General features: G+C 47.9%; 3 protein-coding genes across 3 annotated transcripts; 1 reads left to right on the top strand and 2 right to left on the bottom strand.

The window, feature by feature from the left end:
* Positions 1–250: 250 nt before the first annotated feature.
* EI90DRAFT_3013741 (uncharacterized protein) lies at positions 251–3,678 on the bottom strand (the record flags this gene model as incomplete). The annotated part of the gene is made up of 11 exons (XM_039056691.1): positions 251–661; positions 748–903; positions 932–1,167; positions 1,246–1,535; positions 1,583–1,612; positions 1,664–1,866; positions 1,925–2,095; positions 2,537–2,676; positions 2,723–2,944; positions 3,146–3,280; positions 3,342–3,678. 11 exons carry the CDS (start codon positions 3,676–3,678, stop codon positions 251–253), a joined length of 2,331 nt encoding a protein of 776 aa, XP_038920020.1.
* A 534-nt stretch (positions 3,679–4,212) lies between these two features.
* Positions 4,213–4,552, top strand: EI90DRAFT_3118996 (uncharacterized protein; the record flags this gene model as incomplete). Its single annotated transcript, XM_039063164.1, has 2 exons — positions 4,213–4,282; positions 4,326–4,552. The coding sequence occupies 2 exons, from the start codon at positions 4,213–4,215 to the stop codon at positions 4,550–4,552; spliced, it is 297 nt and encodes a 98-aa protein (XP_038920021.1).
* A 221-nt stretch (positions 4,553–4,773) lies between these two features.
* Positions 4,774–5,205, bottom strand: EI90DRAFT_3013742 (uncharacterized protein; the record flags this gene model as incomplete). The annotated part of the gene is made up of 1 exon (XM_039056692.1): positions 4,774–5,205. One exon carries the CDS (start codon positions 5,203–5,205, stop codon positions 4,774–4,776), a length of 432 nt encoding a protein of 143 aa, XP_038920022.1.
* Between the last annotated feature and the right edge of the window lie 6,237 nt (positions 5,206–11,442).

Below are 11,442 nucleotides of genomic sequence, written 5' to 3' on the forward strand. Positions count from 1 at the left end.
GTTAGGCAACCGTAAATGATGAATATCCAATTGGCAGGTGGCTATGTCCCGTTTGGGGGGAATGCATATGGTTGCATGATATAGGAGTGATGGGGTATGAGTGGTCAAATGGGGGTGGCACTGCCACCACCCACTAAGGTGTCAAAGGTGGGAGGCTCACCGCTTAGGCTTGATACGGATGATGGTGCCTCCGACAGTGCCCGGGACGTTGGACCTTCATTCACAGTGAGGTGCATACTTCCATTAATCTTTAACACTGGTTGAACTTTGAGGGGAGTACTATGCGGTGTTGGATGGATGAGCCTAATTGGAGGGATGACCATTGGCATATGTGATTCCGGAACGGCTTGCTCCATGAAGACGTCGTTTCTGGGTCATCAGGGAGTTTCAGCCCACATCCTTGCTGGAAGCCTGAGCATACACCCGATGGGAACATTGTCAGGTTTATTGCCTCTAACTTTACTGATGATGATGAAGACCCGCCTGGTTCAGGTGAGTTGTGAGGTGGTGTCTCGGGTACGATGCCATCATCCTGTGGACCTTTCACCTCGTTCTCTGGTACCGCAGCTTCATTCATTTGGTTGTGGCCCCCAGGTGTCACACGGGGGGGTTTTGCCTTCGTGAGGGTGCGTGTGCGAGTGGCTTTGGACTTCTTGCATTGCTTGGGAGATGGGGATGATATTTGATTATCACCAACTGAATCTCCTTCCATCTCCACAGTTGGGGAGTTTGGCATGCTTTCCTTACGTTTTTGGGTTCGTGCGGGACGACCGCTGTCCTCACAATTGCCCTCCTTGTCTCATGTTCAGGCAATAGGTATTTCGTAATATTCCCTTTCGCATCTGGTGCATAGTGTAGCACCTCATGCATCAGGTACTCGTCTGGTAAGCCCAAACCGGTGAGCTGTGTTTTTTTTTGAAGTTTCATTGACATTTTCCTCACCATCTGTCATTTGTTCCACCCTCAACATCTGCTCCGGATCCTGGTGAGTGAGCTGCATTATACACCGTGCAGACTCGCGTGGGGTCCAATCACATGGTAGTGACTTGTTCAAGTGTGGGACACCACGATGCCAACCAACAAAACGGAGACGATGCTCAAGCATGAATGAAAGTATGTTGGCAACTCTCCAGTTGTGCCCAAGCTCAGTTATCCCTGTTGCCTCCACTACAAGTAGATGTCAGATGAGCAATCAGACGGCACGGCAAAAGGACATATGAATGATTGCTTTAAGCCACCCAGCACACTCAGTGTGGCATTGGGGATGCGAGCTGTAGGTCTTGTCTGCAAAGGCGAGGCCTTCCTTCCTTTTTAATGCGGGTGTGTGGTAATCCATGTCATTCGCATCGCCCTCAACCTCTGATTTGATGGCCGTGTTTCCCGTTCCATTTCCCAAATACCTGTCCAGATCATTGCTGAAATGGACACTTTGCTTCATGTGCATCATGATGGTCTTCATGAGGCTTGAGGCACCAAACACCTTGCTGGTAGATTTATTGGGGTTCGTAAACACCCCAAGATGTTGAAGAAAGGTTCTGCGCCTATTTCAGCCAATGCGGGCTAGGAGACAAATTGCTCATACCTCTGTTTAATGGTGTTGGGTTGATATGGGCTGGAAGGATATGAGTAAGTTATTTGTGCCTTTCCTGCATAAACCTTGTACCTGAATGCCTTTATCCCGTCGTAGAAGTTCCTCATGGCTAAGGCACTATCCTCTGTGAGGGGTAGGCCCATAGCTTTGACCATTTCCGCAATCATTGGTGAGCTCGTAAATGCGATAGTCGAATCCCAAGGGGCAAGCTTGTCATCTGCTATGAACCCCACTAACACCACCCCAACAGGATGAATGGAGCTGAGTGCAGCGAGCTATCAGCAAATTTTTCAGTACAATCGATTGTGATAGTTACTGGATTCTGTACTATACCTGAGCAGCATATTTTCTCGTTATTTTCTGCAACAGATAAAGGCCTTCATTTGGTTGAGCCTCCCTCTCGTCCTTCGATAAAACAAGGTCCCTGCAATGTATCAGAATTTTATCATAGAATGCTTTTGCTTCTTCTGCCTGGTCAGGGTACTTCCTATCGATATCCTGTTGCTGTAATTTATGCAGGCATTGTTAAAAACCCGGGTTGTGGGAGAGGGGATAAAATGCGTGAGTCCGAATGCAGGCGGGGCTCAACTAGAGGGGGGTCTGAGGGCTCCAGTAGTGAACCGAAGCTTCTCAGGGAGCCCGGTTCTGCTGGATGGTACAAGAGGCTCTAAGAAGGACGCGGCCTCAGCGACTCGGAGGGAGCGCTGTGCCTCCGTTACGTCTCAGTTAGTCCTTGTATTTCTTATGTCTGAGGTGCCTTGTAGAACAGGGACAGGATTCACTCAGAGGGACTTTGGGTGGCATTTTAGTCGAGATTAGAACTGAGGAACTACAGGTTCTAATCTACGTGTATTTATTAAAGGAGGATGGGGAGGACTTTAGTCAAAGCCCGAAATGACAAAATGGGGAAAACACTGAAAGGTACTGAATGATACCGAGAGGTACCGAAAGGTTCCGAACGATATCTAAAACGGGGAACCGAGGTGTCGGGCCAAGGAGGGCGGAGTTGGAGGCCGGAAAATGAATGGGGAAGACAAATGGGTAAAGGGGGTTAGCCGACTGAATGGTAGTAGAAGGTAGTCGTGCTAAGAATGGAAGATGACTAATAAGTGATAATGTGAGGGAGATCACCAAAGGATGCGGGTAGCTCCGAAAGCGGAGTTGCGTATCCGAAGGATGTTGGGTGACTCCAATAAATGAAGTGGGTGGAGGAATGGTTTAAGGGCATGTCACGGGATGTCGGAGGTCCGTCAGGATATCGGAGCGAATCCGGGGTCTCCGAATGTTCCGACTCGGGACCGAGGTTCCGGGATGGGAGTGGCCAAGGTTCGGTGTACCGCAACCAGACCGGAGCTGAGACAGTCAGGAGGGAAGGTGACTTGGAGAGTGGGGAGGCACGGTGTAGGGGATGGTGAGGTTGTTAGGAAGGTGTGATGTGGTGGGAGTGCACGGGGTCGGGATTCCGGGATATGACAGGCATGCTGCTTCTTGACTGTCAATTCCAGCTAGGAAATGATTAGTTCCTAATATCTTGCGAGTATGTGGTTAACTTACGGTGAAGCTTAAGCCATGTTTGCCAAGCCATTTGGCCCGCTTCAGTGGGATTGTGTAAACGGAACCTCTTCATGACTTCTTGGGGGGACTTCCCCTTTTTCTGTGCATAACCGGCAATGCAAGCTTCTAAAAAAACTGCAGGGGGGGGGTCTTTGAGTATTTCTAAACGGTGTAAGCAACAAAGACACCAACACACCTTCGAGGCTCAAATCATCTGTAACGAGTCCCTTCTCCAGTATATCGCCAATATCTCCGACTGTCTCAATAGATGAATGACCCCATATTTTCTGCACAATTCCCTTCACAATTTGATCGGGGGGGACAAGTGGTTGGAATTGTGGCCTGTCTTTGATGGAAGTATGTTGTGCAATAAGCTCTTTCAACTCTGCGAACGGGCCATCTGTAGCTCTGAGGAAGTTGTTGGCAGTGGAAGCCGTAGTCAACAAGGTCATGCCACTGGAGAAAGTGGCCTGAAGGGTCAGAATTGATGAGTCAAATGCATTTGAAGATGCATTCTGCAGGAGGGAAGGCATTCTGGGGTGATTTCTTGTTCTACCAGTGATTTTTGGTTTGGGGGGAACGGAAAATTTTCCTCAAATTTGCATCCGAACTATCAATTTTGATCTAGCAACAAGCCTGAAGAGAGGAATTTGTATCTATGCCATTTCACCAGCCTTTACCCCGTTTGACCCATCCTCTACATTGCAACCTTGTATCAGGTAGCAGACACAGAATTCAAACAGAAAATTGGACATTCTGACCCTTTCCTCAATGCTGCACATCTACACCCATCTGCAACCAACTACAGGCCGATTTCCCCTTTAGCACCCTGTTTGACTTGTTCGCCGGTCCAACACAGTGTGCAAGAGCTCTAAGTGGCACTCCAGAACATCGAGCAGGCTGCGATCGGAGCCGCTATTTGTATTGTAAGTACGGTCAGGGTTTCAATGTAAATAATCGGCATGTGAACGAAATGTCCCTGGATCTGAATCGTGTGTGTCGGCAGAGACAGTGGGGCCCAGGCTGCATCCCTCAATAACCCAAACGGTGTAATCTGCACAAGGTCTATGGAGGTCAGGTGTGTTCAGGTGTGCACGAAACTCAGTGTGGCAGGCTACATCGAAAATGTTGCCAGTGGTTCGTTTGAAGGTGCTAATGGAAGAAAACGTTGAACTCCTAGTCAACATCGACATCATTGCCCTGCACATTACCGAGAAGGAGCCACCTCCTGAAGTCTTAGATGTCGCTCAACACTGGAGAATGATTAGCACCGTTGGAAATGAGCTTCGTGACAGGGGGGCTGATGTAGGAAAGGTTGCCAGGAGGGTGGTCCAACTGCTTGACGAGTTGGAAGTGAACGACGACGAGGATGTGATAGCTACGTGGATACAGATGTTGCCCAGTTGAGTGACCCAAACATCACAACCGATCATTGGAAGGATACAGTATCTTACAATGAAAATATTGCATATGTCATTATTAAACCTATGGGCTGGGCACAAGTGCAAGGCATAAGCTCAGCAAACGTAAAATACATTGGGAAGTTATATGCTACAAATTATTCTAGAGTATATACAAAGTGAACAGAAAACGGTCACAGACAGCTACTGCGTGATGCTCTCCAACTACTACTTGCCGCTTAACTCTTCTGGAGTCGGCTTGTTTGGGGGAGCAGGAGGGCTCTCTGCAACTTTGAGTGCAAAAAGACCAGTTTTTGGCTGCCAGTGAATGGACTCAAACTCTTCTTGAGGCGGGTTTCCTGATCTCTTCAACATCTTGGTTGATCGGAATTCGATGCCCTCGAAAAGCTGCCTCCCAGAATTGGCAATGAAACGGACAACACGAGGGTAAATAGAGTCTTCGGCAGGGTAGATCCGCTGGCGGAATGCACGTTTGAAGCGGTGAAGGCGACAGAGAATGAGACAAAAATGAAGGAGGCCAAAGTACTCTTCTTCACTTAACTCGAATGGCCTACGCAGGCATATTTTTTTTAACACTTCGCATTTGAAGGTCACCTCCACCATATTGAACGGCATACGCCCTTGGCTGGTTGTCGTCATCATAATCCGGAAGTGATTGTATTCAAAGATCCTGTGAATACATGCATGTCCATAGCTCTGTTGCTTCAGATGGTAATGTGTCGGGGCCCTGAGGGATGAGCAGGGGCAGAAAATGTGGTCTTTTATACCTTTCCTAAGGGCTCTGTTTTCACATGTCACTTTACTATTTACATTGCTGAGTAATCTTATATTGAGCTTAGTAATACTCTTATGTAAGCAATCAGCATCCCATTCTGCTTCTAGAACTTTCTGGAAGTTTTGGTGTGGGAATCAACCAATTGCACTGTCTAACACCCATCATGACCTTGTTTACCCTTGTTTACTTACTTTATTCTAAGTCACATGTCATGGGGTTATTTGTTAGCTTAAGAGTGTAGCTTTCCGTCGGTATAAACAACAGTAAACTACGAAGATTATTTATGAAGATATGAATTTTTCAAGATTTAATTTCAAGGTTCTCCAGATTGCTTTGGCATTAGCTCATCCATTTTCTTACAATTAATTCTGGATAAATTATGCCTCGTTCCTGGACTCGAACTCTTTAGTTTCGCATTTCTAGCTCATCCGTTTCTTCCACAAACTTAGGATGTTTGAGCCAGTCTTCTCTGCAAGTGTGTTTTAATCTTGTTAAATCCGTTTCTCTCTCAATTATTCAGATTTTAACATGAAATCTTTTCGCACACAGACCTATACTTCAACTCTTTAAGACTGTCAAAGATTCATATTTTTCCCTATTTTCCTCGTATAAATATTCCCAATTCTTTCATCTTTTCCTTGTACCCGACCATTTTTCATTATGTGAATTACTTGATTTTCTTCCGATTTCTCTTCGTCATTCGTTTCGTACGTTCGTAAAACTATTTTCCCACGTTATCGCGAATTTCTAATATTTTATTTGATACAGGAAACCTTGTTTTTGTTTTCATGTGGGTTTATTTGCTGTTTTTCTTCATTTTCTGAACCATCTTTTAATCCATAGACCTGAAAGTTCGCGTAGATACTCATCCCATTGACTCTGTTCTTCAGTATTTTTCCGATAATTTATTTCAATTCATTTCGCTGAGTTATGATTTTATTACTATTTTTATTTCTGGTCCGCAGAGGTTGTATGATTTTTATCTAATTGTTTCTGGTTGTTTTAGTGTTGTAACTTTTATATTCCTACAGCGGAGATGACGTGGCTTCCTCCATGTGACCCTAGCCGCATGTATATAATAGTGCCTGGGGTGAGAACAGAAGAAGCAGCCTTCTTCTCAACTTCCCACTTCAGGTAAGTACTGTAGCTTTCCCCCTTTAATGATAATCCCAACTTCCCACTTCAGACTAAGTGGTCAGGGATGCTCACCCCGCGACGGATTGCCACTACGCACAGCCGCTATTCGTCCCACCAAGTCCCATGCACAGGGACCTCGCCGCTTTTGGAGCTGTCCCTGACAGTTTTTCACCATATTCCACCCTCCAATGAGGAACTCCCCACCGTTCCAGAGTGAGGGCAAAAGCCTGAGCAGAAGCACTGAGGGTGGAGTCATGGACCTCGGTGTGAGTGCTGTCCGAGCTGTCGAAGATGGTCCCAATGGCTAATTTTTGAATTGGCCATGTCGGAAGTTCCATACCACCCAGTATGGCACATGCATCGAGGGAAATTGTCAGGGCACGCCGCCGCCACCACCTCCTTTCCTTCCGTCTCATCCTCTCATTCTCTCTTCTTTCCCTCTTCTCTTTTTTCTATCTTTATACAGACAACCTCTCTCTTTCTTTCCTACACTTGTAGCACGGACACGCCCGATGCTGAGCACCCCATAGGGGCACCGCCACGCCAGATGCGCTGTGCACTCCTACTTGTACTTCCCCTCCAACACTCGGGATCGACCGTGGAGCCACCCGCGGTAACCCGGCTTTGTCCGAAGGTGACGTGGCACTTCCACGTGACCCGTTCACACATGTATATAAACTAAGCCGAAGCAGGACCGAAGAAGTAACCTTCTTCTCATTTCCCGCTTCAGGCAAGTACCCTAGTTTAGTCTAGCTGTTACGGATACGGAGTCTCCAACGACCATATCCATCGCATGGTCAAAGACTTCCCCTCTCTATCGTTCCTCCCCTCTTTCTCCCTTCCATCCTCTATCCCGATACCCTATCCTCCTTACCCGTTCTACCCCTTTCCCCCCCTCGTGCAAAGCTTTCCCCATTGGGGTTTTGGTGCTGGCCAAGGTTATTTGTGTTTTGCGGGATTTCCCGTGACCTTACCATTTGTAGATAGTCACATGTCTTGTATGGAAACCACCGAAGGCGGTTCCCGCTAACTAACAACTGCTCTACAACTGTCTCATGTATCGTCTTCTGTAACAACCCACCCTGTGACTCAACTGAACCTGTGTGACTGTACAACTCTCAATATGTCTTATAAGTCTGGTTATATCAAGTCCTCTAACGGCCCTCGCCGCGAGAACTCGAGGTCGAGAGTCAAAGACTCTCGACATGTGTATCGTCCTATTGAATCTGTACCCTATGGGTCCTCATCACTCCGCTCTCCCCCCAGTACTCGACATACGACGTCACATCACGATCATGGAGATCGTGAATACTTTGAGGCCCACTTTCCTGTGATGCCGGCACGTTCGCTACACGAACGCCAAGTCGCGCCCATCCACCGTCTGTTCCCTCCTTCGTCAGTCATCATGTTTCCCCCCAACGGTACGTTCCCTTTGGGAATGCCAAGTCACTGAAGGCCCTACTAGTCAGTCCTCATTGCACGCTTATGACATCAACCCGCTACCGGTACGTTCGCACTGCGAATGCCAAGTACCTGATGGCATCTATACGAAGTTCTCACCCATCTCACAAGTCGTGACCTTGCACACAGTACGCTCCATTGAGGAGTGCCAAGTACCCGTGGCTGACCCGTCCGTCCTGGCATCTCCGACTACCTACCATCAATCCCTTAATAGCTCACTACATCACCAATTGTGATCGATGGGAATTCGATCGTCCACTCCCAGGCAAGACTGGGATCACTCATCGATTACATATCCTGTTATGGTACAGACCAGATATGACCTTCGTCATCCCACTATAAGAACGGATTGAGGAATGGGGAATTTCCCCCATCCCCATAACACTAGCTTCCCACCCTAATAACAATACATTTCCCGCTTCAGCCTAAGAAGCCACACAGGGACGTAAGCCCTAGTGAGGGCTGCCCACTATACGGTCTTACTGCCCCGCCGCCGTCTGGGCCGCTAGCGCTGAGCGCTACACCGCTACCTCTGCCTCCCTCGAGCCGTCCCTGACAGAAATGAGGAGGCAATAACAAAGATAGCCTCATAGCTCTCCAATCCGACGTTCGATCCCAACTGTTTCATGGTGATAGTTCTCAAACTCCGCAATCATCTGGGATTGAAGCAGCTTCTCAAGGTAGACATCCGATTCATGCTTGAGTATCGCCATAGTTTCACAATGTGAAGGGAGGATTTCTGTGCGGCAGAGATGAGAAACGGTAGTCTGAACGTGGCGAAGAAGTTGTTTCAGCAATGAGTTCGTGCCTATAATCGAGGTACTCTCCAAAAGTGTAATCCTGCGTCATGAAATCATGACTCCTCATGACGTGTCATGAAATTTCATGACTCCTCATGACATGTCATGACAATTGAATTGAATCAAACATTTTTTACATTGAAAATTTTGGATTTCATGACAGTTCATGACTGCTGGTGACACAATATGACATGATGCCTCATGGAGGTTCATGAGTGGTCATGATGTTCATGAACCTTCATGACCTTTCATGACAGGTCATGAAGGTTCATGGAGTGTCATATGTTTATTTTGACCTTTCCCCATCATGTAAAATGCTATAATGTCCCATGATGCATCATGGACATATGAACATGTATGATGAGTCAATGCATGAGATGTCACAAGCACTTATGAACTGTCATGTGACAGACCTTATTTGTGACAGTGCTGACTGATCAACCTCCAACTCATGGACTTGTGTCAGCACTGCACTGAACTCCACTTTTCCTCCAGCCACCTTTGCTGCTTGGTGTCAGAAACAGTGCTTGAGGGTATTTGTGGGAAGTGGAGCAGAGTATGGCAGTGTGAGTGATCACTTAGCTGATAGGTTACTCCATTGCAAGGCATCAGGGGGTTGGGATGTTGGTTTCAACAGCTCAGTGGGAGCATTGTGCCACATGCTCTAGGCTATCCTGTATTCAGGTGTAGTGGAGGGAACCTGGTGGCGATGTAGGCTCAAGTGAAGACAAAGGTAGAGGTGAACTATTGTCAGGGCATACCCTGCCTGACCCCACGCCACACTGTGCCACCCTACTCCACTTCCCCTGCCATCACTTCTTGCTCCTCCTATCTCACCTTCCCCCTCACCTTTCCTTTTTCCTCTTTCTCTATGTACCACCGGTGCACCCACATACCTGGGAACGCTGCACACCCCTCCTGTACCACTACACCCTAATGCCACTGCCCCTATCACCACACCCACTGCACACATTCCCACCCACACAGTGGCCACCCCCAGGATCTCCCACAGAGACACCCAGAGGGGTGCAGCTGTGTGCAGAGTGACATGGCTCCTTCCATGTGACCTCAGCCACATGTATATAACAGCACCTGGGGTGGGAACTGTCATATCTATACATACCCGATCCCGATCCGACTCCTGGACCCCCATCTTCACCACCTCTGGAGTCCTACCCTACCACCATCCGTTCCAATATTCACCTTTGGACCTGACACCACTCCTCCTCTCACCCCTCATGCCACCTCCACCCTTCCATCCTTCTCCTACCTGTCTCCATCCGCTCTGATACTCACCTCAGACTGAACATCACTCCTCTCACCACCCTCCTCCTCTTACTCCCCACAACACCTCCACCCTTCCATCACTCTCTTACCCTTCTCCCATCCGCTCCGATACTTGCCTTCGGACCTGACACCTTTCCTCTCCTCCACTCCTCACCCCACTCCTCTCTTCTCTCTCTTCCCTCTGACCCTCTTCTGCTGAACCTCTGCCAAGTTACAACCTTCCGCTGCTGTCCCATACCCTGTACTCAGACACCGCTCATACCTTTGCCCCGAGATCCCATCATAGTTCCAACCTTGGACTTTGACTTCACCTCAGCTTAAGTCCATTGCATTGGTGACCTCATACTATGTAAACACCATTGCCCATATTCCTCAGACTTTCAACCCCACCTCTGTAACCTCCATAACCTCCAAGCTCCACAGATCATACTTGGTGCTTTCACCGCTTGTAATGTATCTTTCGCGTTTTCCCCTCATCCTTATTTGGACTGCTGCTTCTTCCCATTCTAGCCAGTTAGTCATCATCCCACTTCACCTCATCCTCCTGCCCCCCCCCCCTATCTCCTTTCAGATGTACCACAGGTTCTGACCTATGACCTTTGGTACCGCTCCGCTTTCGTCTTCCCTTTGTCCCATTCAGACGCCTTTGTTCTGATTTGGATCCTCCTTGTTTCCTCATGCTTTCACCCTCTCCATTATATACTGGTGCTTGTACATACTCGTTTTAGGCCCTTAGTCTAAAATCAACCTGAAATGCCCCCTAGAGACTTCCTGCTCGCTGCCTCTGAAATTAAGGACCAAATGGACAAACAGCAATGGCACAGCACTCTGCTTGAGTCGCTGAGGCCAAGGTCCCTCCTTGCTAAGTCTCCGGTTCCCCTCTGGAATTGTCCACCCTTGCCCAGTTCTAACAGGAACAGAAGAAGCAGCCTTCTTCTCACTTTCACACTTCAGACTAAGTGGTCAGGGATGCTCACCCCATGACAGGACCACAGCTATGCACAGCCGCTACTTGTCCCATTGAGTCCCCTGTGCCGGGACTTTGCCACTTTCGGAGCTGTCGCTGACAACTATGGACAAGAGGACTTGGGGGGGGTATTCTAGTTGACATTCAAACTGGGGTACATAGGTAGTATACTATATACAATGCATAAATATGAAAGGGAGAACAGAAGAGGGGCTGGTCAGTCTGGCACCTGAATGGGAGGCAGAGTGGTGAACATGACAAACTAAATGAGGGACGAGAACCAGGGAGACAGAGAGTGAGAGAATGAATGAGAGTGGAATGAACAATTAAACAAAGAGGCAAAGTAGGGAGGCAACTGACAACTTGGGTGCCAATATAGTAGCAGATCAAGTGTCAATATTTTACTTATTCATTCTTCACCTGGGTTCTTGTCTTTGATAATCCCCACT

Source organism: Cantharellus anzutake (assembly GCF_015039405.1).
Source record: "Cantharellus anzutake strain C23 chromosome Unknown EI90scaffold_9, whole genome shotgun sequence".
NCBI lineage: Eukaryota > Fungi > Basidiomycota > Agaricomycetes > Cantharellales > Hydnaceae > Cantharellus > Cantharellus anzutake.